At 35.9% G+C, this 24,041-nt stretch overlaps 1 protein-coding gene across 1 annotated transcript in view; it reads right to left on the bottom strand.

Moving 5' to 3' along the window:
* Positions 1-24,041, bottom strand: part of STT3B (STT3 oligosaccharyltransferase complex catalytic subunit B) — a 52,980-nt gene that overhangs the window by 7,324 nt on the left and 21,615 nt on the right. Inside the window, exons 2-12 of the mRNA XM_030444943.1 lie at positions 22,846-22,954; positions 20,786-21,073; positions 19,047-19,112; positions 15,528-15,627; positions 11,001-11,099; positions 9,274-9,420; positions 6,616-6,664; positions 4,879-5,033; positions 2,780-2,991; positions 1,783-1,970; positions 1,128-1,299 (exon numbers count right to left, since the gene is read on the bottom strand). Of these exons, the coding sequence (XP_030300803.1) occupies positions 1,128-1,299; positions 1,783-1,970; positions 2,780-2,991; positions 4,879-5,033; positions 6,616-6,664; positions 9,274-9,420; positions 11,001-11,099; positions 15,528-15,627; positions 19,047-19,112; positions 20,786-21,073; positions 22,846-22,954 (1,585 nt within the window). The remainder of the gene's footprint in view (positions 1-1,127; positions 1,300-1,782; positions 1,971-2,779; positions 2,992-4,878; positions 5,034-6,615; positions 6,665-9,273; positions 9,421-11,000; positions 11,100-15,527; positions 15,628-19,046; positions 19,113-20,785; positions 21,074-22,845; positions 22,955-24,041) is intronic.

The raw sequence follows: 24,041 nt of genomic DNA, 5'->3' as shown, positions 1-24,041 counted from the left end.
AAAAACACACTGATGCTGTCAGCTCAGCAACCAAAATAAAAGTGCCTCGGACTACATGGGAAGGCTTGCTGACTGGTATTAGCACCAACAGCACAAATTCACAAGCTTAAGCTTGGCTTCAGCTCATCCGAGTTCCCCATCCCTGTAAAATGAACCTGTGTGATTCCCCACCCCAACAGATTTATTTTTTTTTTAGGATTTTGTACAGTTAAGGCAGAGATTGATTAATTTGTTGATTTTGAACACTGCTTGTCTGGTTCAACTGCTGTAGTAGCTACCAGACACAGGAAAAGAAACTACCCTAAGATGTTTCTCTAGCCTTTCCCCCATTCTTCTCAGGTAGCATGACACAGGTATTCTGGGAAGAAACAGCCACTGAGTGATGACTGGTGAGGAGGCATTACACAGCACCCAGTAACACTGCAGACCCAGCTACAAGACAGAGCATTCCTTTGGTTCTGAAAACAGTTGCCCAAAGTGCCCTATAACCACAGACAGTGCTAAGACCCTGCTTTTAAGTGCATTCACAAAGCTTAAACTTACCCTTCAGAAATGAAAGGATTTTAAAATACCAATGTTTCATTTAACTGTGATTTTGAGGAGAGAATTGCACCAAATCTGCAATGCTTCCTTTGCTCTTCATAAACTTTCTCTAATTCCCAAGATGTCTGAAAACTTGGTTTTGTGAGGGTATTTTTCACATGCCATTCAAAGATCCAGTCAGCAAAGACACTGCTGGACCGAAGCAGTTCTTATCTGGACAGTGCCAGTGAAGCACTGGTACCAAGTCATAGCTGTCATAGTACTAAATCACAAGGGGAATAATTACACTAGATTTTTGTCTATCCTCCTATGAAGAAAAGAAGAGAAGCTGAAATGGAAGTTCTGGAAACTCCAAGTAAACAAAATGCAAACTCTGAAAGCAAAATTGATCACTAGTCCCCAAACTCTTTATCCTTACGTTCCAATAAATGCAAAAAATACATTCCTTCCACCTCTGTGCTTCTTGTCCTAAGGAAGTTTTCCTTAATATCAAGCTCTCTATCAACAGATGCTGAAAATTTCCTACTTGACAGCAGTATAAACATTTTGGTGTTTCTGCTCTATAGAGAATTGCCATCCCTTACCAGGGCTATGTGGCTGTTGTTCCAAGTATTGTTATCAACCAGGGTTGTCCTGTTGGCCATTCCTGCTATCTGATAACCATAGTCCCACCAAGACATCACTCTGGCGTGCTCATCTGTGTTCTGCCTCAGCCAGTAGTAGGCTTCTCTGAAGTCATCCAAGATATTCCGAGTGCTGGGAAACAGAGTTCACTTGATTCACACTGGTACAAGTAATAGCAACCAATTAACTGCAACGTGAGAAATCTGGGCTCACAAATAAGGGTTTTCTTACAAGCTCAGCTCCCTCTGAGGGGTGCAATCACCAGTCATAAGTTTGAATGTGATGGCTGAATGAGAAAGCTGAGCTGCTATCCAGAATGTAAAGAAATGCATTTCCAGTTGAATATATATTCATAAACAAGCATTCCCAATTGACTCAAAAACTTTCTTGTTTATAGCTATCATCATTATTGGCTTTGGATAGGATCATCCTTAAGTATTTCCATTAAATATTCCAGAAAATGTTGTATCTTTTTGAATAATAAAATATTAAGAATTTTTTACTCAGGTGACAATTATGCCTTTATGTATTAAGTGGGGATTAAAAGAAGGTAAAGCAAATTGGCAATGCAACAGGTAGGCTTCTGCTCTTTAATTATTTTCAGACCTTACTTACCCATCATGGTTATAGGAAGCTAGAACAACACTGGGGCTGGAGTAGGCATTGCTTGTTACCCAGGTACAGTGGACAGCAAACATCATCAATAACATCAGCATCAGCATAGTAACAATGTTTTTGATATTGGGACCCAGACCTTCTTCTGTTTTTTCCTGTTCAGATACATGTTTTCTCACTTTGCCTGCCTAAACAAACACAAATACAAGTGTTATGGCAACTTTTATTGCTCCTGACAATGGAACCAATGTCTTTTCTTCACATGCACCCCCAAAAATGCTACAAGATACTAAAAAGCTACACCAAGTTGTACCATAAATTAATTAAGCATGCACAAGAATATTTTGACCATTCAGCAACTCCTAAAAATGGATGATTCCTTGAAAGCCTCCTTCCAAAGAAAAAAAACCTATTACAAGAGGACCAATATATGACTTCCTGGGTTTGGCTCAGTACAAAGATGCTCTAATTAAATAAAAGGGTGGAAAAAAAAAAGGCTGTGAGGAAAAGCAGCAAATGCATGGATGATGCATGGGCAGTGTCAGCATAACAATGCCTAAGAGATAAAGAAATTTATTATCTAAGATAGTTTTCTTCAAGATGAAGTAAGCATACAAGTTCATGAACAGGAATACTCTTTCATAAAATGCATTATTCTAAAATTTTACCATGTCTTAGAGGAAAAACAATGCAACTGCTGCAAGGAGCTAAGGAAAGTGAGCAGCTGTCTGCCATTGCTTCTATAGAAAGCCAAGCCAACACTGTATGCTTTCCTATAGGTTAAAGACTCAACACCAATCAAGCTGGTAGGAACCACACTGCTACACCAATTTTTTCAGGACATCAGTTACACATTACTAGAGAAGAACAGCTGTTCTAACTATAAATGCTAGTGTGATTCAGACCTCTAGTGGCATTTAAAATATTCGGACCAAAAAAATAAAAAGTAATACTAAAATTAAGCTGTTTCCTGACTTTTTAATTTTTGCTACCTCACCTTATCATACAGGTTGCCAGGGTTCCTTTTGTCATCTTCATCACTGCTGTCCTCTACTGGTGGATTTTCCCTCTTCATATCGTCACCCAAATAACGCTCAAAGACATTGGAGAAAGCAATTGCAGAGAGCATACAGACCACCGGCGTCAAAGTGAGCATCAGCCGAACCATCACACCGGCAAAGTACACAGCGCTGATTGCATACAGAGCAACTGCAAAGAAACAAATCTCCTGATGACATTTACAAAGTAACACTTGCTCTGACTGCTGTATATACGCTCTCCATAGAACAACTTCTGGAAGTGGATTGAGCCTCTGTGTATATCAAGACTGCAGTGTGCATCTTGCATTTCATTGCTTTTTGAATTGCAGAGATACAGTTTGATTAACACTTATCCCTTTTATCCCTCAACCCTTTCCTGAAGTTCATCTTGATGACTTCTAACAATAGCATAACCCCATTTTCATGTTCATTAACAGTGTATCAAAAGGTACATTATTAGTTGAATTTAGTTGCGCATACCAAAATTGCTAGTGAATAATAGATGGCTTCACTTGATTAAAAAGGTGAAACTGCCCTAGACCTAACAAGTTACCAAAACTGAAAAAGCAAAAGAAAGCATTAAAATTTAATGTGAATATAAAATTTTAAGTTAGAGATGTCTAAGGAGAGCCTGGGGGCTTGTCTACATTACAACTCCAGACAGATAAATAATATGATGTTGTAAGCCTATTCTGAAGCGAGCTTTCCTGAACAGTATTATCTCCACTTCCCCCTCCCAAAAAACAAATCAGGATTTTCAGAATAGTAAGGAACAGTCAGAACACTTTTCTTAGAAAACCCAAAATGGTTAGGAACAGCTATTGTTCAAGTAATAGTGGTTATTCCTTGTTTGCTAGAGTTCAACAATACACTTTAATTAAAGAATTACCAAGGAAATGATGAAGGGACATCGATTTATCAGATTACATTACATAAATGTTTTACTTTCTAGTGAAGTAATTATGGCTTTTCCATTCCCACTCACAGGTCTTCTTTATGCAGACTTACAGAACCAGAGAATGGTTTGGGTTGGAGGGGACCTTAAAGCTCATCCAGTTCCAACCCCCCTGCCATGGGCAGGGACACCTCCCTGGTCAGGTTGCTCAAGGCCCCATCCAGCCTGGCCCTGAACACTTCCAGGCAGAGGGCAGCCACATCTTCCCTGGTCAACTTGTTCCAGTGTCTCACCACCCTCACAGGAAGGAATTTTTTTACTCATGTCCAACCTAAATACCCTCTCCAAGTTTTAAACTCTAAAATGGAGGATGGAGCAGTAGGTGGCTGAAAGTGAGTTACCCAGCACTGGTCTTGTAATCTGCAGAGCACAGAATACCCCCAGAGTCACTGGATTTAACACAGTAAATGTTCCTGTTGCCTACGCACCTCTTAGGTAATCACGAGAGGCTGCTTTGTTAGTCAGAAGCCTCCTGTCCCTGAATGATCTTCACTGCTCCGTAAAAGGCTACAACTTCAAATTACATCCTTGTAAGCCTCATTCATAATCTTAAAAATCTGCTTTCATAGTACAGCTTTGTATAAATAAACAACTTGTTGTCACACAGGAAGATCCTACACCTCCACTTAGTTAGGCTTTTGTGTCTTTTCTAGCACTTGTTCCACAGAAAATGATTCAGTTCACTAAAATAGCAGAAAATCTGGAAAGGCAATTTGAATCATCAGCTGTGATGGGACTAGTGCCAGGCATCCAGGGAAAGTTTGCAGGCTGCAAGGTAGGGACCTGAGCTGCACCCCAAGGCACCGGTTTGCAACATCAGACATGTTGAGGAGCACGAAACTTCAGACCAGAACCATGGTGACAAATAATTCAACCCCACCTCTTGGGATGACACTGTCACCACTTCACCAACCTCTGCGTTTTTCTACGTGGCTTTAAATACTGCTGGGTGCAGGCAACTTTCCCTGATCATCTTTAAACACATCACTTTTAAACACTTTTTTAGAACAAGCCCTATACCAGCTTTAAGCAAACAAAACAAAATAGTATCAAGTTGAAGGCAAGTTTTTTTCAAAACAAGTTTAAAATATTTTCTCTTACCAAAGACTCTTTCATCATTGATGTTTTTGATACAGAACCACAGCCCTGCTGGGAAAGTACACACGAGAATATGCAGATCAAAAAAGAAGGAAACCCATGTTGTAGGCTGATGCTCAGACACAGAGGCAATGATCGGGATGTGAATTTTCGCATACCTTTTTTAAAAAAAATTCAGTTCAAATTATTTTGAAAAGATAAAATTAATAAAACTTGTAAACATTAGGAATTCTGAAAATCATTTCAAAGGAAGCATTTAAATTTAAAATGGTAAGTGCCCTATCCAGTAGAAGAAACTTTTATACCAAAAAAGTCCCCAGGTCTTACTGTATTTAGGAATTATTTGGTGTACAGAGTTATTTAAAACACCAATATAAAGGGTTACTTCCATACGAATTAAAATAATGAAAAATATGGATGTTTTGCTTTGTTATGGCTAACCATGAAGCCAAATTCACCAAAATGAAAACACAATTATTGGAGCCCAAACATTACATTTTGAACAGATAATCATCCAAGCCAGCAAGCCTCCTAGATTTTCAACACTATTTCTGAAAACTTTCCTGTACTCAGAATACCTTTATTTTCTTAGTACAGAAAGTTACAGTATTAAATACCAGACCAGCTATTGATGTCCCCATGTTCTTTTAGATGCTGAAAAAACCCAAAGCTTTGTCTACCCCTGGAAATGCATGCCAGCTGAACAACATGTCAAACACTTAATGCAGACAAGGACAAAACTGTGTTCTATACTGAAGACAGCTATACATACCTACCTAGCCCGGGGTGCTACTTGAGGCATCAATCATATCTCCTTTTATTCACTGAGATCTAGTTCTCATTCAAAACTGCACTGTTTGTTTCAGCACATGATTTTCTAATGTAGACAAGCCCTCCAAAGTTTAATGCTTTGTATACATATAGATCGCTTAATTTATAGATGAAGAAGAACACCTCTAAGTTCTTCATCTGAGGCTGACACCTATTTGAGCTGCTACAGAATCCTGTACTGACTGGACTTCAGAGCCTGAAAAAACATGAACTGTAAAAGTTTCATGTTTCCTACCTCTGCTTTTAATCTTAAAAAAACAAAACAAAACAAACAAAAAAATCTACCAATTGCATTTCACTTTAAATACATTTATCTGAGAAAAATCTTCAGCTTTATTCCTCTTCTACTGGCTGACTAAAGAATCCATCATTGATTTTTTTAAAGGTTAATTAAAACAAAAGATTAACTTACACGGGGTTTTACCCATGAAAACACACATTAATAAACCAGACTTGTTCACAGTAGACATCTGTGTGCACAAAACCAATGTATGAACATAATTAACAGGCAACATGCAAGATGATAAGTACAACACATTTGTGATTTTGTGCAACGTTGAGCAATGAAAATAGTGTTAAGATTAAGGCTCTTAGTCATTTTTAAATGTGTCCTCAAGTGTTGTTACAGCTTTTGGTTATTCTGTGCTGAAAACAACTACAATTCCATATAGAAAAACATACCATTACATAATCAGACTTCCAAAGAAGCAAGAAATTTAATAGACATACTAGTGAAATGGTCACAAAGATCATGAAGCAGTTAACTATAAATGCTCTCTTTAGATAACTGAACAAAGTCCACTATATTCTCCCTGATTGAATGTACTTGTGGATGAGCAGAGCAAAAGCTTTAGTTTTCTGTAGAACACTACTAATATCTAAATCCTTATATTCTTTATCCTTACTTACCCAGTGTCCCACAATGAATAAAATCTGCCACTCCACGGAGCAATATAACCTGAAAAAGATAAAAGGAAAAAAAGTTAAAAAAACCTTTTTCTGCTTAAGATATTCAAATATAGTAATTTTTCTACTCCCTCAAATTGTAGCACAAAATGAAAGAAATTTCACTGAACTTGTAATATATGTGAATCTGACCTCCTGCATTAGGCAGGCTATAAAGTCTACCAACCATGAAGCTGTTTCAAAAGAACACTCTTAAAAGATCACATTGTACTTGTTGAGTATCAAGACATGAATAACTCTAGAAGTCAAAGCAATGCAATAATAAATATAGTATTTTTCAAAGAATATGACAAATAGCAACCTATAGTCTGTGAAGAAGTATAAGAAAATATAAATTACAAGAAATTTAGTTTTTCTGAAAAGCCTGAGCAAGAAAGTGGGAAGAACTTATAGCCAAAAAAATTAATACTCAATGAAACACCAATTCACTATTGTTTCTCTGTTGATGGAGCTACATGTGGAATAGAATAGAGAACTGTTACAAGACTTGTTGATAAGCTTTCCATATTTTTTTTTTTAAAGCAAAGACTTTTAATTCTTGAATTTTGTAAGATGAAAAACAACAGCATGATTATCACACAAAAGATAAAAATTATTATTAAAAGGTATTAGTAGGATTTTTCGTAAAAGTTACTTTCACTTTCCTTGCAACTGTTTCAGCTCCCTCTGAAGACAGATGACAGAAAAGCTGAGATAAGAGAAAGTTAAATCCTTTATTTATTACCCAAGTCTTTGTTCATGACACCATAAGCCTTCTACCTGTTATTTATCACTAGCATAATTTGACTAAAGTTTAATACACAGTTCAGACATGTAAATACTGTCCTTAATCCTTTACATTTTAATGCTTTTTACCCCTTCAGTCTTTGGATGCAAAGCTGGCTCCCATACCATGGCATACACAAGAAGAAGGAGCTGCCAGCAGATGGGGAACTGCTGGTTATGGTTTTCTCTGGATGTATCCAAAACATGAGATCAGATGACATTCACTGAGGGTGCTGAAAGAGTTGGGCAACAGGGTAACCACCCACCATCTTCATCAGGGTGACAGGGACCTGGTGCCTAGAAAATGACTAAAGCTACACCTCTAGGAAAAGCAAGTGGGAGTATACAGGAAACTACAGAACAGTAATCTGAGTCCCTGCAAAGATCATAGAACACAGCTTTGTGAAAGACATGAGTAAAAGCTTTTGGAACCACTGTCCTAATTTCTTATTTATAAACTGAGGAAGAATGGGCTGGATGAGCTCAAAGCACTGCTCAGTGGATTGGGGTCCAGCTGGTGGCTGGTAAAGAGACCAAAACTGAACCATACTACACTGAGAAGAGTGGCTGACACACCTTATGGCAGGCAGGATGTCAATCTAGAACCTAAACACCTTCTTCCAGGTGCTGCACCTGGGAAAAGAGGGTCCAGATTTGGGCACTCTTCTGCAGGAGGATTAATAAGAGAGGGGGGGATCAGAGTGCTGTGAGATGGTCAGGGGCCCAGATTGCACATCATATCAGAGGCTGAGGGAATGAGGTTTGTTCTACCTACTGAAGCATGGTTGGTGAATTTCTGAAGTAGAAATCAACACTTCCTAAGAAATGCAACAGAAGACATATTTTGCTGCACATTAATATTAAAAGAAGAGCTTTCTTTTGATAAGCCAGTCTGAAAATTTTTGCTAAGTATTGGCAGGACCTGCTTGTAGGTACTGAAAAGTAAATCATAAAACCTCTGATTTTAAAAGACTTTAAAACAAGTAGATGGTAAGCTTGCTTTTGGAATAATGGTATCATAATTAACAAAAATTAAAACTGCTACTAACCAGTACAAAATGTTAAACAACCAAGGCAATAGTAATTTTCGCCAGAAACACTGCTAAAATGAAGTAAAACAAATCAGTTAAAATAAAATCAAGTTATATATCAGGAAAGTGTTTTGGTTTTTTTCTAAAATAAAGGTCTGACAAACAAGAACTATATTTGTGGGATAATATTGAAGACCCTGTAATTTAAACCAATTTTTAAGTCAATTTTTGCATGGGTAACACATATGTAGCAGGAAAATAAGACTCCTTTTTCTTTATCAGGGGAAGGAAGTATGGTACTAGATCACCAAGGAAGTATATCATAGAAGACAGTGGTGAGGCATCTGGGGATGTCAGCCTAGGGAAGAGAAGCTTGTTGTTGGGAGACTGAGTGGAACTACCTTCAATACTGGAGGATGAACCACAGAAGTAAAGCAGAACTTATATTAATTTCAGTCATACAGAAATCAGATCCAAGTATTTTGGAAGGTGCCCTGACCTATCAATTCTACTCAGAATAGGTTAGCTATACCTTCATAATATGCATCGGTCATAGTTATGTTCCTCAACCATTCTGACTTCTTATATCATCATGTGGATTGCAGATAAATGCAAAATAATGAAACAATGCAACAAAGTTTGTTTTTTGCAGCCCAGAAAGCCCAGTGGATTCCACCACCCAGAAATACAAACCAACATGGACACTGGTTTGCTGTAGTATTGCTAACAACTACTTCAGAGTAAACCCAATGCAGGTCATCTGGTTTTCCTGCTCCAAAGGTAAAGTAGTTTCACATTTATTTACCTGTGTACGTCAAATAGATGACACTCAGGAATACCATACCAGCAGCTAGTGAGACACCCAAGAAGAACAATGTCTGAAATTCTTGCTTTGTTAATCTGTCTCTCAGATACTGCAAAAATGCATATGCCTGCAGCAGTGCAAAAACACCTGAAGGAAGATGAAATTTTTTTGTGTAAATATTCAAAAGCAGTAACAGCTCTTATATCAATTGGTATACTTTGGCTATATTTCAATCAGAAAAATAAATCTAAAGTACACTCTTAAATCTTAAAAACCAGCATAACATCACTTTCTGACAAATGGCCTTAAACACTTCACAGGGATGATTTGATCTTGCAATGAGAGAATATATTTTCCAAAACAGTATTTGCTTATTATATCAAGAACTCAAATACACACCCCCATCTCTTTGCTCACTAACTGACGTGGGGGGTAAGGAAGAGAACCACCTGAAAACTAGATTATGACAAAAACACAGGTTAACATTGCTAGACTAAATGAAAAATGAAGACACAGACCCCAGGCAACACAGAACAAAGTTAATATACAAATATGTGGAAATTAAGATACTGAAAAAACCAGGATGATTTAATGAAAGAAAAAAACCCCCAAACAGACAAGACAAGCATAACATGATACAGACAACTGAACTACATAAAGCTAACACTGAAATACCAGAAATCACAGGGTAAGCACCCAATACTTTCAAAAAAGCTGTTCAGAGTTCAACACTAAACCAGAACCTGGACACAATTATTCTGTTGTTATTCATTTCAACATAGAAAATCAGATCAATCCAATGAATATTCCATTCAAAAATGAAAAATCACTGGTAGCTGGCAGCAGATGAAAACAACCCAAGTGCAAGGTCTTTCTTCAATTTCACATTATATTTGAGGTGCACAATATTGAAATTCACTAGTTCTGAACTCCCAGAGGAAAACAAACTCTGTTTACTAAACATTTAATTCTTCAGATGCAAAATGCAGTTTTGATAATCTCTACTCTTTTAATTTTATTTGGAGTATTAAAAAAAAATCTTAAATTTTTAAAGTATTTTACTGGTAAATTTTAATGATATTCCAATTGCTGTCCCAAATACATTTTGATAAGTAACTACATATAATAAAAAGCCCGAGGAATCTAACAAGCTAAACTATATCACACTGTGTATGCAACTGAACATATGTTTAATGATATCAGTCTCAACAGATTACTGCTGTCAAGAAATCAAGATGTCTGACTGTTAACTACTATTGAAAAATCAACTTTACAGAAATAAAAAGAATCAAACAAGATTGAAAAACGGTATTAAAAATAGTAATTAATTAGTAATTTATGTAATTTGTTTTAACCTGCTTTGAAAAATGACAGTATCCTCTCAATTCTAAACCCAAACTGCTTATCATAATCTGTATTTACCAGTAAGGAATGTTACAATTGTACAGTGCTTGAATGCAATATTATATTGCAAAGCAGTGGAGATTATCAATGTGTAAAATAAGTGCTTATCAGAATGTATAACTGGTCCAGTGTTAGAAGCATTTTACCTCCATTAGCTCACATAGAGAAGGAGACTCCCCTATAGACACTAAACTGTACCTCTTTCTTTAACAATTTGGTTTGTTAGTATGTATTCTTTCTAGCACAGGGAAAAAAAGTCACAAGGGTATGAGGTTCTCTTGTGCTGAGCAGGCTGTTCAGAAGCGGACATTTAATTATCTTACCTGCAGCTGCCATGTGTTCACTTGTTCTTATTGGCTGAAATCCCACAAAAGGTATCTGCATTGATAATATTAATCCCACAATGTAGAAAGTGCTATATGCTAGGAAAAAAAAACAAAAAATGAGGACAGGGGAGGACAAGAAAGAAGGGAAGCAAATGAATAAACACATTCCAAAACCCACTGGTTCTATACTAGAGTCCATATTTCCCCCAACTTCAGTGACACTGAAACAGAGCAGTATCATTCTAAATATTTCTGCCATCCTAATTAGTTTTTCTTCCTTTGTCTAGAATAAACTTGCCTATTGCATCAAATTTTAGAGGAAGTAGCAAAGTACTGTTGCTCTCCATCAAATGTTTGTCTCCTTCAAGGGAAAGAATCCACCTAAGATGCTCTAGCTTGGGAACAGTTTACTCCTCTCTTCTTGTTTTCATGGGCCATGGGTTTGGGAAAAAGCCCTCAGGGAGTGGAAACAGAAGCCTTCTAGATGAGGAGAAATTAAGGGACCAGACCTCAAGGAAGCAAAATACTTTAAGAGTCCACTTCCTATTTAGAAAATGCAAAGAGGTACACTTAATACATTTTTTTAAACACAAGACCAGAGGCATGCCAAAAAACTGAAAAGCAATAGAGTTAATATTAAGCATATCTATTAATGGCTCTACATCACCCATGGAGACTCATAACCATCCCAAAAGTAGAGGCCAAGAACATAAGTAACATTAATAGTATTAATAAAAAGAATTATTATTCTGTATACACCAGGATTCATATACTTTATTTTGACAGAGTTTTACTACTCAGTATTTCAGGGTGAAGCAATGGGAAGTGTAAGAGAGAAATATCACCTCTGAACAGCTGTAAGTCCTGCTATATTTGAAGTAACCACCCAGCCTGAAGTTCAAATGAAGTTTTGCTCCTTCAGTGGCAAACAACAATAATCTGCCTCACAGATTTTTAAACTGTTGTCTTGATCTTATGAAGAGATCCCTGTTTTCATACCAGCTTGTGCTAACCTCCATAAGGACAGGTTTGTGTAGCACATAATTTAGCAGGGGTATTGTTTCTGTAGCACCTGTATGGTCTCACTGGAGGATTATGTTCCCAGAGTACTGCATGCTTTCCAAAAGTCACAGAAATCACTGTGATGATACTTCCAACCAGTTGTCTTCACTGGTGTATTCCTCCAAGCATCTGTATTGCACTACTTGGCCTGGCTACTGATCTATTATCTTCTACATCACTGAAATACATTTTTGCTGTAGGAAATTAATTATTTTAAGAATTCACTACACAATAAATCACTTACTGTACCATGAAAGTGCTACAACACTGCCATCCCGTGGAAGCTCAATGATTGGCATAAATCATTACATTTCCCATTTGTTAGACCACTGTAAATCATAATTTTTAAGCCCAGTCCTGCAGCTGTGAATACTTTCTATGCCTATGTCCCCCCACCTCTCACTACCACTTCTTGCAAACAGCTCTCACATATGTTGTTGAAAGAAACCTGCAATTTACACAGCAACAAAATTTTTCTAGGAGCTTCCATATATGTGATAATCATCACAAATTTTCCATGTTCTTTTACATTCCCCAATGTGCACAGTCTTTGCCAGAACAAGAAGTTAAATTTGATTCCTGAAAGCTACTCTCGTTGTAACTTTGACTAGGTCAAGAACAAAAGCATTCTGACCTTTGTGGTGGACAAACTCATTTTACAAATAATTTTGAGTTACTTGTACACTGTGCAAACACAGGAAGAATTTATTGGAAAACTTCTCCAGATAGCACAAATACTGGACCTCATAATTTCAATTATTGGATTTTATTAATCACAAACTAATCACCTGGAGTTTTAGAATATTAGTTGATATAAATACATGCCTGCACATGATTTAAATTATAAAACCCAATACACAGAACAAGGAATTATTGAAATCAAGTTTTAAATTCTGTAATATCTCAGGTGTTTGTTACCATATATTTTAAAAGCATGCAGAACTTAAGAATTGTACAGAAAAAAATCCAGACAGACAGAAATGAAAACTAGCAAGTCTCTGAAGTGTGACTTACACCTATATTGGTACCTTTCCAAATATAATTTTCTTTTTCAACATATGATAAACTACAAGTACATTAATAAAAAGTACCAATGGTTCCTGTATAGGTAAAACCCTCTACATTCAGATACAAGTGCTGCTAATACACTGGAGTCGTAAGCACCGGTTCTGAATTATTAAGCTTCTAAGATCTGATGAAAGATACTGACCACTGTCAAGACCAAAAAATAAAACTCAAACCCCACACAGTTTAAGCTCTCAAATACAGGTAGCATGATCATCATTGATGCCAACTGGGTCGGCAGTTACCTGGCCAATAAATTCATCTGCCCTCAAGTCATGAAATATTTTTAAATTGGCAAGAAGTTGATGCTCTGGGAAACTTTTACTGATCAAATGATTCTGAATTACACTGTCAGCCCTATCAGATCATGGTCCTATTAACATCTTCTGTGGTGTATGAACACCCATATGAAACATGTTTATCAGGAAACCATTACTATTTTTAAAAACTTGGTGCTACCAGATAATGTGCCCTACAGATATGGTATGATGTTCAATCAAACATTCATCTGTTTAAAAAATTAGGCTCATCCTAGTTTCAAAGAAAATTAAGCAACTGATAATAGATATTAAAACCCCACAAATTCTTGGTAATACTATAATGGATGCAGATTTTACTACCTACTGTCAGCTGACAATATTTTACAAAAGTTTCAGCTGAACATTGGTAGTTTTGAGAATTATGAGTCTGCTGTGGACACACGAGCAATTGCATTTCATAGAAACTCCAAAAATATCTTTACTCTCTCTACTTCAGTGAGCTTCTATTAACTCTTCTCCCTATCTGAATAGTTCAAAAGTGAAGCCCACTTTAATTTCCTTCAAGGAGTGCTTGAACAGTCTTACTTGTTGTACAAAAAAAAAAATCTGTTAAACAAACCTAGAAACCAGAGAGTAATGGGAGTTGTACAGACTTCTATGTGTGTGAGGCTTCCCTTGGAAGCTTGAACTGAGCCAGCAGCTGCAATGGAACAGCAGAGGCACCATCACATTTTCATTCTGACAGCTCTGCTGTAGTACATCTCCCTCACAGCTGAAAAGCAGGAACATCTCAAAAACACTGTTGCTATTTGCAAAACACACGTTTGCCCAAACCTTTAATTTATATGAACCTGCAGTATTTTTTTTTCCCAGATGAGTTCACAGCTCATTGAAAGCTTAAAAAGCAAGAGTGCTTATTCTCTATTGTCTCTGGTTACCACATTGTTCCAGGATTTTATAATAAGTAGATTCAATTTTGTCTTGTCTAACTTGTAGAAATTGGAGAATTAAAATATTAAATACAGTAATTTTAAAAGCAAACCAAGATAAATTACTTTCCCCTTAAGTTATGAAGAAGCTGTTAATACAGAAGTAGTACTAACATAAAAAAAAAAAAATTAGTTAGATAGCTCTTTTTTTCTTACCCTCTTTCTTTCTATCAAAGAATTGCCATTTCTGAACTACATAAATAGATTAGCAACAAAGCAAAACAGCAGAATTTGTAGTTTTGGTAAAAAATATGAAAATGAACTTGATTAAATATTGCAGTATATGATGGTTCCACTGTATGCATAAGGACAGTAATTTCTCTAGCAGACACCAAAATGCATTAAAATAATTAAAAACCCAAAGATAAAACAGATATATCAAGATAAAAAGATTAAATGCTACTAAAATGATAATTAAAATTATAATCTGTTGTAAAGACTTCACATCAGAAAGTCAAAATGTTTTCGCTAACTTATAAACCTGTGAATATCCTAATTGCTTAATACTGATTTCACTCACACACCTACACCATAGGTAACTGATTTAACTGGTGAAGTCTCTGTAAAAACGGTTTACAGAGTATTTAAATGTCAAGCAGATCAATTAAATGTTAGTCTCCTAGGATTATTATTCATACATTCCTGAAACTGGAAGGAAGGCTGACCCATTAATCCAGTAAAATCTTAAGGATTTACATGGAGTGGACAGATTCCTACACTATTTGTTAGTCTAGGTTACAGAGAATATACATTAAAATTCGCCGTGTCTTTTCTCATATATATCACAATAATTCACATAAGTTCTGCTGCACAACTTTTTAAAAATAGCAGTTGTTTGGCATACCAGGAAAAGACAAAAATATGAAACATTATTTCAGACACACATCACATGCATATTTAAAAAAATATTAAAAGTATTCTACAAATTATTTGGGTTCTTTTCAGTGCACTACAAAGGCAAAAATCAGTTAGCAGCTCCATATACTAAATTTTGGAAGGGTATGTTTTGAATCTTTATTGCCATGTTGTAGACAATACCTGCTATGCAATTACTTAATTCCCACTTGATACAAAACACATCAGTGTAATTAATTTCCCATGTCATGATTCAGCATTTGCCAATGACTGTTCAATGAACAAACACTTACCAATGTAGACCCTCCTGCTGTATCTCTGCATCAGCAACAGAACAAACACATGCAGTGGAATAAGGTTGATGATGAAAACATAGCCACCCCATGCAGAGACCTATGAGAAATGGAATAGGAAATTAGATCTGAAAATACCTGCAAGTTCTTAGGATAGCCAGTGCTGGATTTATACATCCTAATGGTCTAACAAGAAAACACAAACACCACCTATCCAGACAAGCAGTCACAACAACTACTAGTAACTGTACTAGAATTTTTCTCAATATTTATTATGGGGAAAAAAACAACAAACAACAAACAAAACCAAACCATCAAAACCCCTACAAACCAAAGCACTAAAGACTTCTGAAATGAGCTGGTGGATTTTCAAAGCTATCCTTCTTCCTGTATCTCCTCTTGCCAAGCACATCTGGTCATGCTGGCAAACAAGAACAGGATGCTGGAGGCTTTTCCCTATGGTGGTGGCTGCAGCACAAGGCACTGGTATGCTTCCCATGTAGGATCCAAAGTTTTACTTTGACACACAAATTTAGTACCATGCTCTGCACTTTTTGTTTTTGCTAGGCACAGGGAACAGTATCTCCAGCCAGAGAAAAGAAAGAGAGCTAGGTAAACCTCTGGGAAGAGAACTACTGGAGCAGAGAAGCCAACACAGCTTGCAGAGTAAAGAAAGAAACAAAAGGGAAGGGTGGATGTATAGGGAAGCTGGGCTGAGCTGTGGCATGGTGTACAACAGCATCATGGATACTGTGAACCTGTCTATAGCAACAGAAGCCATGGTGTGATGTATTTAAAACTGAAACACTACGATTTTATCAATATATCACCAATTGCTGATTTAGATAAGGATTTAATGAGCTACCATTACCAATGTGTTATCTAAATTCCTAACATATTTAGAAGGGCTAATGCTGACTAGACAATCTGTATTTAAACACCTGTCCTCTTGTCAAATGACAGTCTAAACTTCTCCCATATGTGCCATGCTTACCCTAGATCTTAATTTTTAGAATGTACTACCTAATGTGTTTTTCACTTCTTTAATTGTAGTTTAGTGCTTAGATTCATGTAGACATTTTTAAAGCCCTAGAATCCAAAAATCCCCTCAAATGACTATGCACCATAGAGTAGATTCTAAAATAAGGGAAGGCCAAGTTTACTTTTTCATACTAATACTACAAAACTCAGCGATCCAAAATTTGGTGTAACTGATCCATACAATGTGAAAAAAATAGACTGGACATCTAAACATTACAGACCCTCATTTCAGATTATCATGGTTCTATTGCCAAATTATTAGCATGAAGTATCACAGTTTACAGAGGCGGGTCTGTTTATTGAAGGGAAATAGAAGCAAAGAGAATAGAATGAGAAAAAAAAAAGTGCAATTAGGATGCTGTCATATGTAGGGGAAGTTTTGAATGAAGCTAGTAGCAGCCAGCTTGCATGGACCAGAGACCTGCATCCCTCATTATTAAAATATTAAACCAAATCTAAGCACTAAAGATTGTACTGAATTGAAGATGCACTTTGGAACTTTTCAAACAAAATGGAGGTATCCTCATGCACTGACAAAAAGAATGAAAATATAACTCCTACAAGGATTGCTTCAATGTAAAGCTTTGCTTTATTTTACCTCTTTGTCATGAAAAGCTATCTGAAGCATAAGTTACTGAAGTCAAATAAAAGCAAGAAAAATATAAATACAAGAAAAAAACACTTCTCTTTCAAGAAGTTCTTCCTCTAACTCCACATGAAAAGACTTGCTACCTCAAAATTGTGATTTGATATAATTTTCACTTTACACTGAAAACATAACTAGTTCCATCAGAAAATGGGAAGTGAATGATATATAATGAATAGTAATATCATGCTTTGCCCTAAAAATTTACTTAAGCAAAACATCTAGAAGGCCATCTTAACAAAATTCTTTACCAAAGGGAATATGGAAAGCTACCACCAGGGATGAAGCAGAATTCTACTGCTTGCAGAGTGTACCTATCATCTAATCCCTAAGGCTAAGCTAGGGACAAAACTTAAACCTTTCACCAGCTGACAGCACTTGAAATGCAAATACAAAAACCCCCCACACATTAATTTATATTCAAGGATTGAAGGTCATGACAATGACACTGATTTCATATGTTCTGTCACTCATGCACCCTCTAGATCACTCCCCTCCCTCTCATAACAATCCCACAGACCTAGACACTAGTCAGACTAAGATGCTAAAAACCTGTTATTGTGGGATTTTGCAGCAGTAAAGCTGTAAAAGTATCATATTTTTTATTAGCCTAGGTATGGAAACTACTTTAAGAGGATCTTGCCAATAAACTGGCATAACATAAAAAAGACTGTTATATAAATATAACAATTCAAAAACTTACATGCCCAGTTTTGTACTGATCATAAGTCTGTACCAACCCTACAGAATCTCCTCACCACCAATAACACCAACACTATGTGTAAAGAAGTGGCTGTTTATTCAATAACTTGGTAAAAAGGAGGGGAAATGGGGGAGGAAAGAAATATATTCTTTACAGCTACAGAGCTACGACTTGCTGTACTGACAGGAGAAGTCTCTCAGAAAACACAATGAACATTAAAGCTAGAATAAAACTAGGCTATATCCAGATAACCTCAGAATTAACCTTGCACTTTAAATTAAGGTATGCAGAATGGTTCATAAATTACTTTTTTTGTAAGCCTAGTTACCTGATTGTGGAAAAGCAGTATTTGAGACCTCAACTGACACCAAGCAATTAGCCTGACTGCTCCACCACTAGCTGTTTAGAGACTATTTATTGTGGCTATATAAAAAATAAATTAAGTAAATGTATCAATTAGGGGAAAAAAGGACCTCTGATTCATACAGGGAAATTCCTGAAGTCTAAGGTTTCAGAAGATGGACAAAGGGGAAAACCAATTCCTTCCATTTTATTATTAATTTTATCTCTGCAATTTTACTACTTTTTTTACCCTCTATTGGCCCTTAGGAACACCTCTGCAATAGTCTCCATTTTCTTAGAGCATGAATAAAAACAGACTTTATGATCATTTAATAAGACATTGCATTAATTCAAAAGTTCTGGTGGTAAGCTTTACATTATGGCATAATTATAACTAAAGAAATAGCTTTTGAAGTTACATAAGTGCCACTTTATCCATAAGTTTTAACTACTGCTATTGCATATTAGTAATAATAACACACTGACAAATGAATATCAAAATCCCACCTTAATTCACCAAAACAACAACCCCACTGAATCAGAGGACCTACTCACAGCACAGAAGAAATTTATAAGTAAAGCTGTTATACTTAGAGAGTATACACTTCAAATTTCAAAATATTTATTATATCTTTCTGCTCATATGTTTAAGCTTCCAATAGCAGTATGAAGCAACAATTTTATATTATGGCTCCAACACTAAAAAAATCATCTTCTGTTCTTCATCAGCATATGGTTTATGTAAACCCTAGTCAAAGAGCTTAACTAATATATATAAAAGGCTTACCATGTAAAAGTAGGAAAGACAGCAGCAGATTGTCCAAAAGACCGACCCAGTTTTCACAGACTTCACCTTAAAAATAACCAAGTATTCATGACTGACAAATACTGGACAATATTCCAAAATTTCATTCTAAAACAACTGTAAAATGAACTTGTTTAGCATGTATCAAGTAACATTTCTGTGCTTCTGAACTGATGTCCATAAAAAAACACAAGTGCAATTTATTCACACACAAAAGAACTTATACCTAGCTCCTCTCTAGTTAAAGCAGAGGCAGGATGCAATGCAGCTCTTGGCTGCATGATCTGAGGTAGAGAAGTAGTTGTTACTTTCTCCAAGATATTAGACCACTTTATAATTCTAAACGTAGCCTATCCCTGGCTATCCCTGGTTTACTTCAGATGGTAAACTTTGTTCTGCTGAGTCTGACAGATAAAAGACCTATTCTGTAATTTTGAAAAACTCACTTAAGGTTAATGAAAGCATTCAGATACTCCTAAGGGTTTATCAGGATTCATGAACTAGCCCAAGTGATTTTATCCAAAATTTATGGTGGCAGTTATGGTGTGGGAAAATAGGAATGAAAAACCAACATTAAATAAACCTGGGAAGTTATCTATCTGTATGCTTGATTGACACGTAAGTCTACAAGCCTTCACGCAAACCTTACACCATACAGTTTAGTTAAATAAGAGTTCTGTAAAAACAGGTAGCTGCTATTATGTCTCAGTTGTTATAAACTAACAACATAGCTGGATTCTACTATTGATATCAAACAGAGTACACAATTATAGCAGCAGTTTCTTTTAAGGCAGATTTAAAACACATTTAGAGTAGCACCAGTCACTCGGTCATGAAATAACCTGAATCCCCTTCCATTATACTCCTACCAACAATATATCCCAAGTTTGAAATATTCTAAAGCTAAAAAACTTGCAAGTATGCCTCTACTTATGAAAAGTAGAACCCTTGAAAAAATCATGTGAAAAGCTGTAATGAATGGAGAAGGTAGTGAATGGAGACACTCAAAATAGAAAGTATATGCATTCAAGGAATGCACCAGGTAGAGTACCACACAGTGGCTATGCTGAATTACCAACAGTTATTTGTGATATTTCTAAGAGATGAATCAGTAAACTCCTTCATACAAAACTGCATTACAGATGCAATTCTCTGTACAGATTAAGGAGCAACAGACAAGCTGCACTAGCAAGCAGGCTAATTAGAAGACATCAGACTATTTTTTAAAGCATCCAAGCAATACTAATATCTTGCTCTGGACAGCTTGGGGTATTTAATTTGTCAAATTAATGTCAAAACACCCAGACTCTCCATATAGTTAAAAACATATCCAGAAGACAAAGCAATTCAGGGTCTATTGTTTTTCACCAGCTGAAGGAGGATAAAGTTTGATGCTTCTATAGTACTAATACCTCCAAACTGAAAAACTGAAACAACCCTTCTGTTTGCTTTAAATTTAGACTTATCATCATTACTATTATACTACAGGACACACATCCTTCAGCTGAACTGTGTATTTCCATAGTGAACTAAAGAGCATGATTATGGAGTGGTTCAGATCATGTGACTTCTCAGTACTTGTCTGATCAAGAGCCAAGGGGAAGAGGGATGAGAGGGAAGAGACTGATTCAGAATTCAATGGATTCTAAGAAAAATCACTCATTTGGTTGGAGGAGGAACCAAAAAACCTTTTCAAAGCAAAAGACTCAGCAATTACTTACCCATAAATAGTATGTGAACTGCAGTGCAAAAATAGCTATGCCTTCATTGTCAAATGATCCTGCTACTGATCGGGATATGTAACCTGGAACTATGGCAATAAAACAGGCAGCTAAAAGCCCTGCTCCCTGATTCCACAGTTCTCTGGTGAGCAGGAACGTAGAAATAGCAGTAAGGCCGCTAAAAACTGGTGCTAGGAACACACACACATCTCTTATATGGACTGTCACATTCAGCATATTTAAAATCCAATGTATAAGGCCTGCCGTCACCATCAGTCCTGGGTATACCTAAAAGGAGGGAAAAAAAAACAAAACCAAAACCAATCTAAGTTACTGCAGAAACTGATTATGGTAGATTTATTTGCATATAAGGTGCAATGAAATGGTAATTTCTTAAGCTGATATAAGCAGTGAGCAGGTAAAGCTAATGGAATTATTTGAACACCATTTTAATCATGTTTTGACAACACTGCTGAATGCTGGAGATTCTTTACATTTTATCCAAACGCTGAAAATTACATATAATCCATTTTGTAAATGAATATGTAGCATACAGATAATATCCTATCTTGCCTGACAGTAATCATATAATGAGAAGAATTTGTCATTACGGTATGCAAGTAGAAGCTAAAGTTTGCAAGAGAATTTCAAGCCACCTAACAGCTTTAAGAAAAAAACCAAACTCTATGTCAATGAAAAGAAATCCAACATTTTCCATCCCTATTCATTTTCCTCCAAAATATACCATGCCACTCTTACACTTCTTGTCACCCATACAGAAAGAAAATGTCCATCAACAACTTTTCTTCTCTTTTATTTAAGCTGAAAAGCTAATGGACAGTCAGTTGAGTATGTGAGTTGACTATGTATTTGCAAGACATCTGTAAATATCTTTTTGGATTTGAAGGATTAAAATAAAGCCCAATAAAACTGAATTAAGATGTCCTCCAGAAAACATAACACAGACTTAACAAAAACCTATTTTGCCTGTCATGGAATATTGGAGAACTTAAAAATATTCTTAATAGGAATTCTATTGTCCTACATTTATCAACATTAGAAAAATCAATAAGTACTAGAAAAGTATGTACTTCACCTGCCTTAGTTTCTTGCGAAAGCAAAGCAGGGTGTGGTACTAAATTAAATTAGTGGCATATATCCTTGAGAGCTGGATTTCAAGGTAAACGACTAAAACATAATATACCATGTGACTTGCAAACTAGTGTAGGCAATCAACACTTCAGTACTATTTCCTAAAGATTTTTACATCCTATAAGACAGGTATAGAAAAACCATGTATATATGTTACATAAAAAAGAACCTCATGTATCTCTAAGATACTAAAACAAATATTGACCTAATTTCTTAAAAAAAACCTTGCAAATGCATTTAAATGGCATGTACTATAATTAGAAAGTTTTAACACATTCTCACATATTTGGTATCATGTGGCTGTGATACTTAGTGTTACTGAAGTTATTCAGCAAATGAACAATATTTCTATTTATTTAATATTTATATTCTGCTTTGATAATACTGTTTTGTGCACCTTCCTTGTCTTGCAACTTGCATAAATCTTAGGTACGCCTGATGCTTCTTCATTCAGGTGCCTCACTGATTTAATTTCAAACAAGTCTTTTCCCAGTGAAATACTAACATTTTTCATATATACATGCAGCCCACCCAATATACACCACTGGATTAAAGCTTGTGCCTCAAGTGACTTAGATAACTAAAAAAAAATATGTTTATTTGTTAGGGTTTCTTTCTTACATTTCATGTACCAGAATTACAGTAGTCATGATACCTTATTGATTGCTATTAGAAGTACACATGAAGGAAGTAACCCCCAGTTCTCTATTTCATGTTCACATTGCACTGTTGCACAGAGATTAGTTCCTGCAGCTAAACTTAAAAACATCTTCCTATTCCCTCTGCACCAATTTGACAATTAAAAGCATATTTTATTAAAATTCTACTTGTTATCAATGTTGAATTTGTATTGAAATTTCAAAAAACTTATTGTAATATCATCTTTAAGTTACTATTAAAATACTTACAGTTCCACCTACTATTCTTCCCAGTGGATACCATGCTCTTTCATCAAACCAATTTAAAAATTCATAAAACCCATGGGATGCAAGATGATGTGTTGATCTATAGTTAAACCTAGAAAGAAATAGAGGAAAAGAAGTGTAGGGGGAGATAAAAATCAAGAATCTCAAGTTTAGGCATACCTTAACTCATCTGTTTTCTAAGACCTGGAAAATTTACTAAATGAGATGTTAAAATTACAAATCCAATGGTCCTCTCCAAATCTATAGTTTTAAAGGAAAAAACTAAGCTCTCCATTACTAACCATTTCTTTATTTCTACAGCCAGTGCATGCATACATGAAACGCTGCAGTTTTGGGGTGTTTTTTTGTAAACATTAAGAATTTTTCTATCATACTAACAAAGACTCCTGTGATTTTCTGCATTCTTTTTAGAGCTAGTTTTCAAATGTAGTCTATCAACCAGTTATGTACCACATCTAGAATGCCACTTAAGCAGAATTAAGATGATGAAAGAATCAGTGCAAGACTCCCATTCCAAGACAGGATTAGCTACCCAGTACATTTGCTGCTGCTCTTTTGTATGTAACATTGAGGAGGTGACATAATATAATAATACAACAAGGGGAATCAGTCTATTTGTTTAGACTGTCAACTGAATGGCCTTGATATATTCCCTTCTTTCAATCAGTAAGAATCTAAACAGTGTGGAATCTACACAGATGTAATTTCATCTTCAAAGTTTGTAAATTCTCTGCTCCAGACAATTCCTTTTATTACAAAAGCCCTCCTATGCAAACTTTCAGTTCATTCTTCCACATAAAAACCAACATTGATGGAACATAAAAACCAACATTGATGGACTGCCATCAAGACATAATTTTTCCACTTTTCTGGCAAATAATTTTTCCAACTTCTTAAACTTCAGATATCAAAACCTTTTTAACTATTACCAGGTTCAATAATCTTCAATATTAGACTGCTGGGAGAAAAACAGTAGTGTGTTTTACCTCCAAAATGCAACTCTTTTGTGAACATTCAACAGACAAACTAACAAGGCTGTAGGTATTGATGCTGTTTTGTGAAGTTTTGTAAAGAAAACTAAGGCTTAGAAAAACTTAGGTGAACACCACTTCTGAAAAAAGCAACGTTCACAGAACCAACCCTCCTAACAGGTATTGTAATTGGAATTTAGATAGCAT

The sequence above is a fragment of the Calypte anna genome, chromosome 2, assembly GCF_003957555.1.
Source record: "Calypte anna isolate BGI_N300 chromosome 2, bCalAnn1_v1.p, whole genome shotgun sequence".
In the NCBI taxonomy this organism is placed as follows: Eukaryota; Metazoa; Chordata; class Aves; order Apodiformes; family Trochilidae; genus Calypte; species Calypte anna.
The sequence above is the reverse complement of the archived record's forward strand: the minus strand, read 5'-3'. Positions and strand labels throughout refer to the sequence as shown.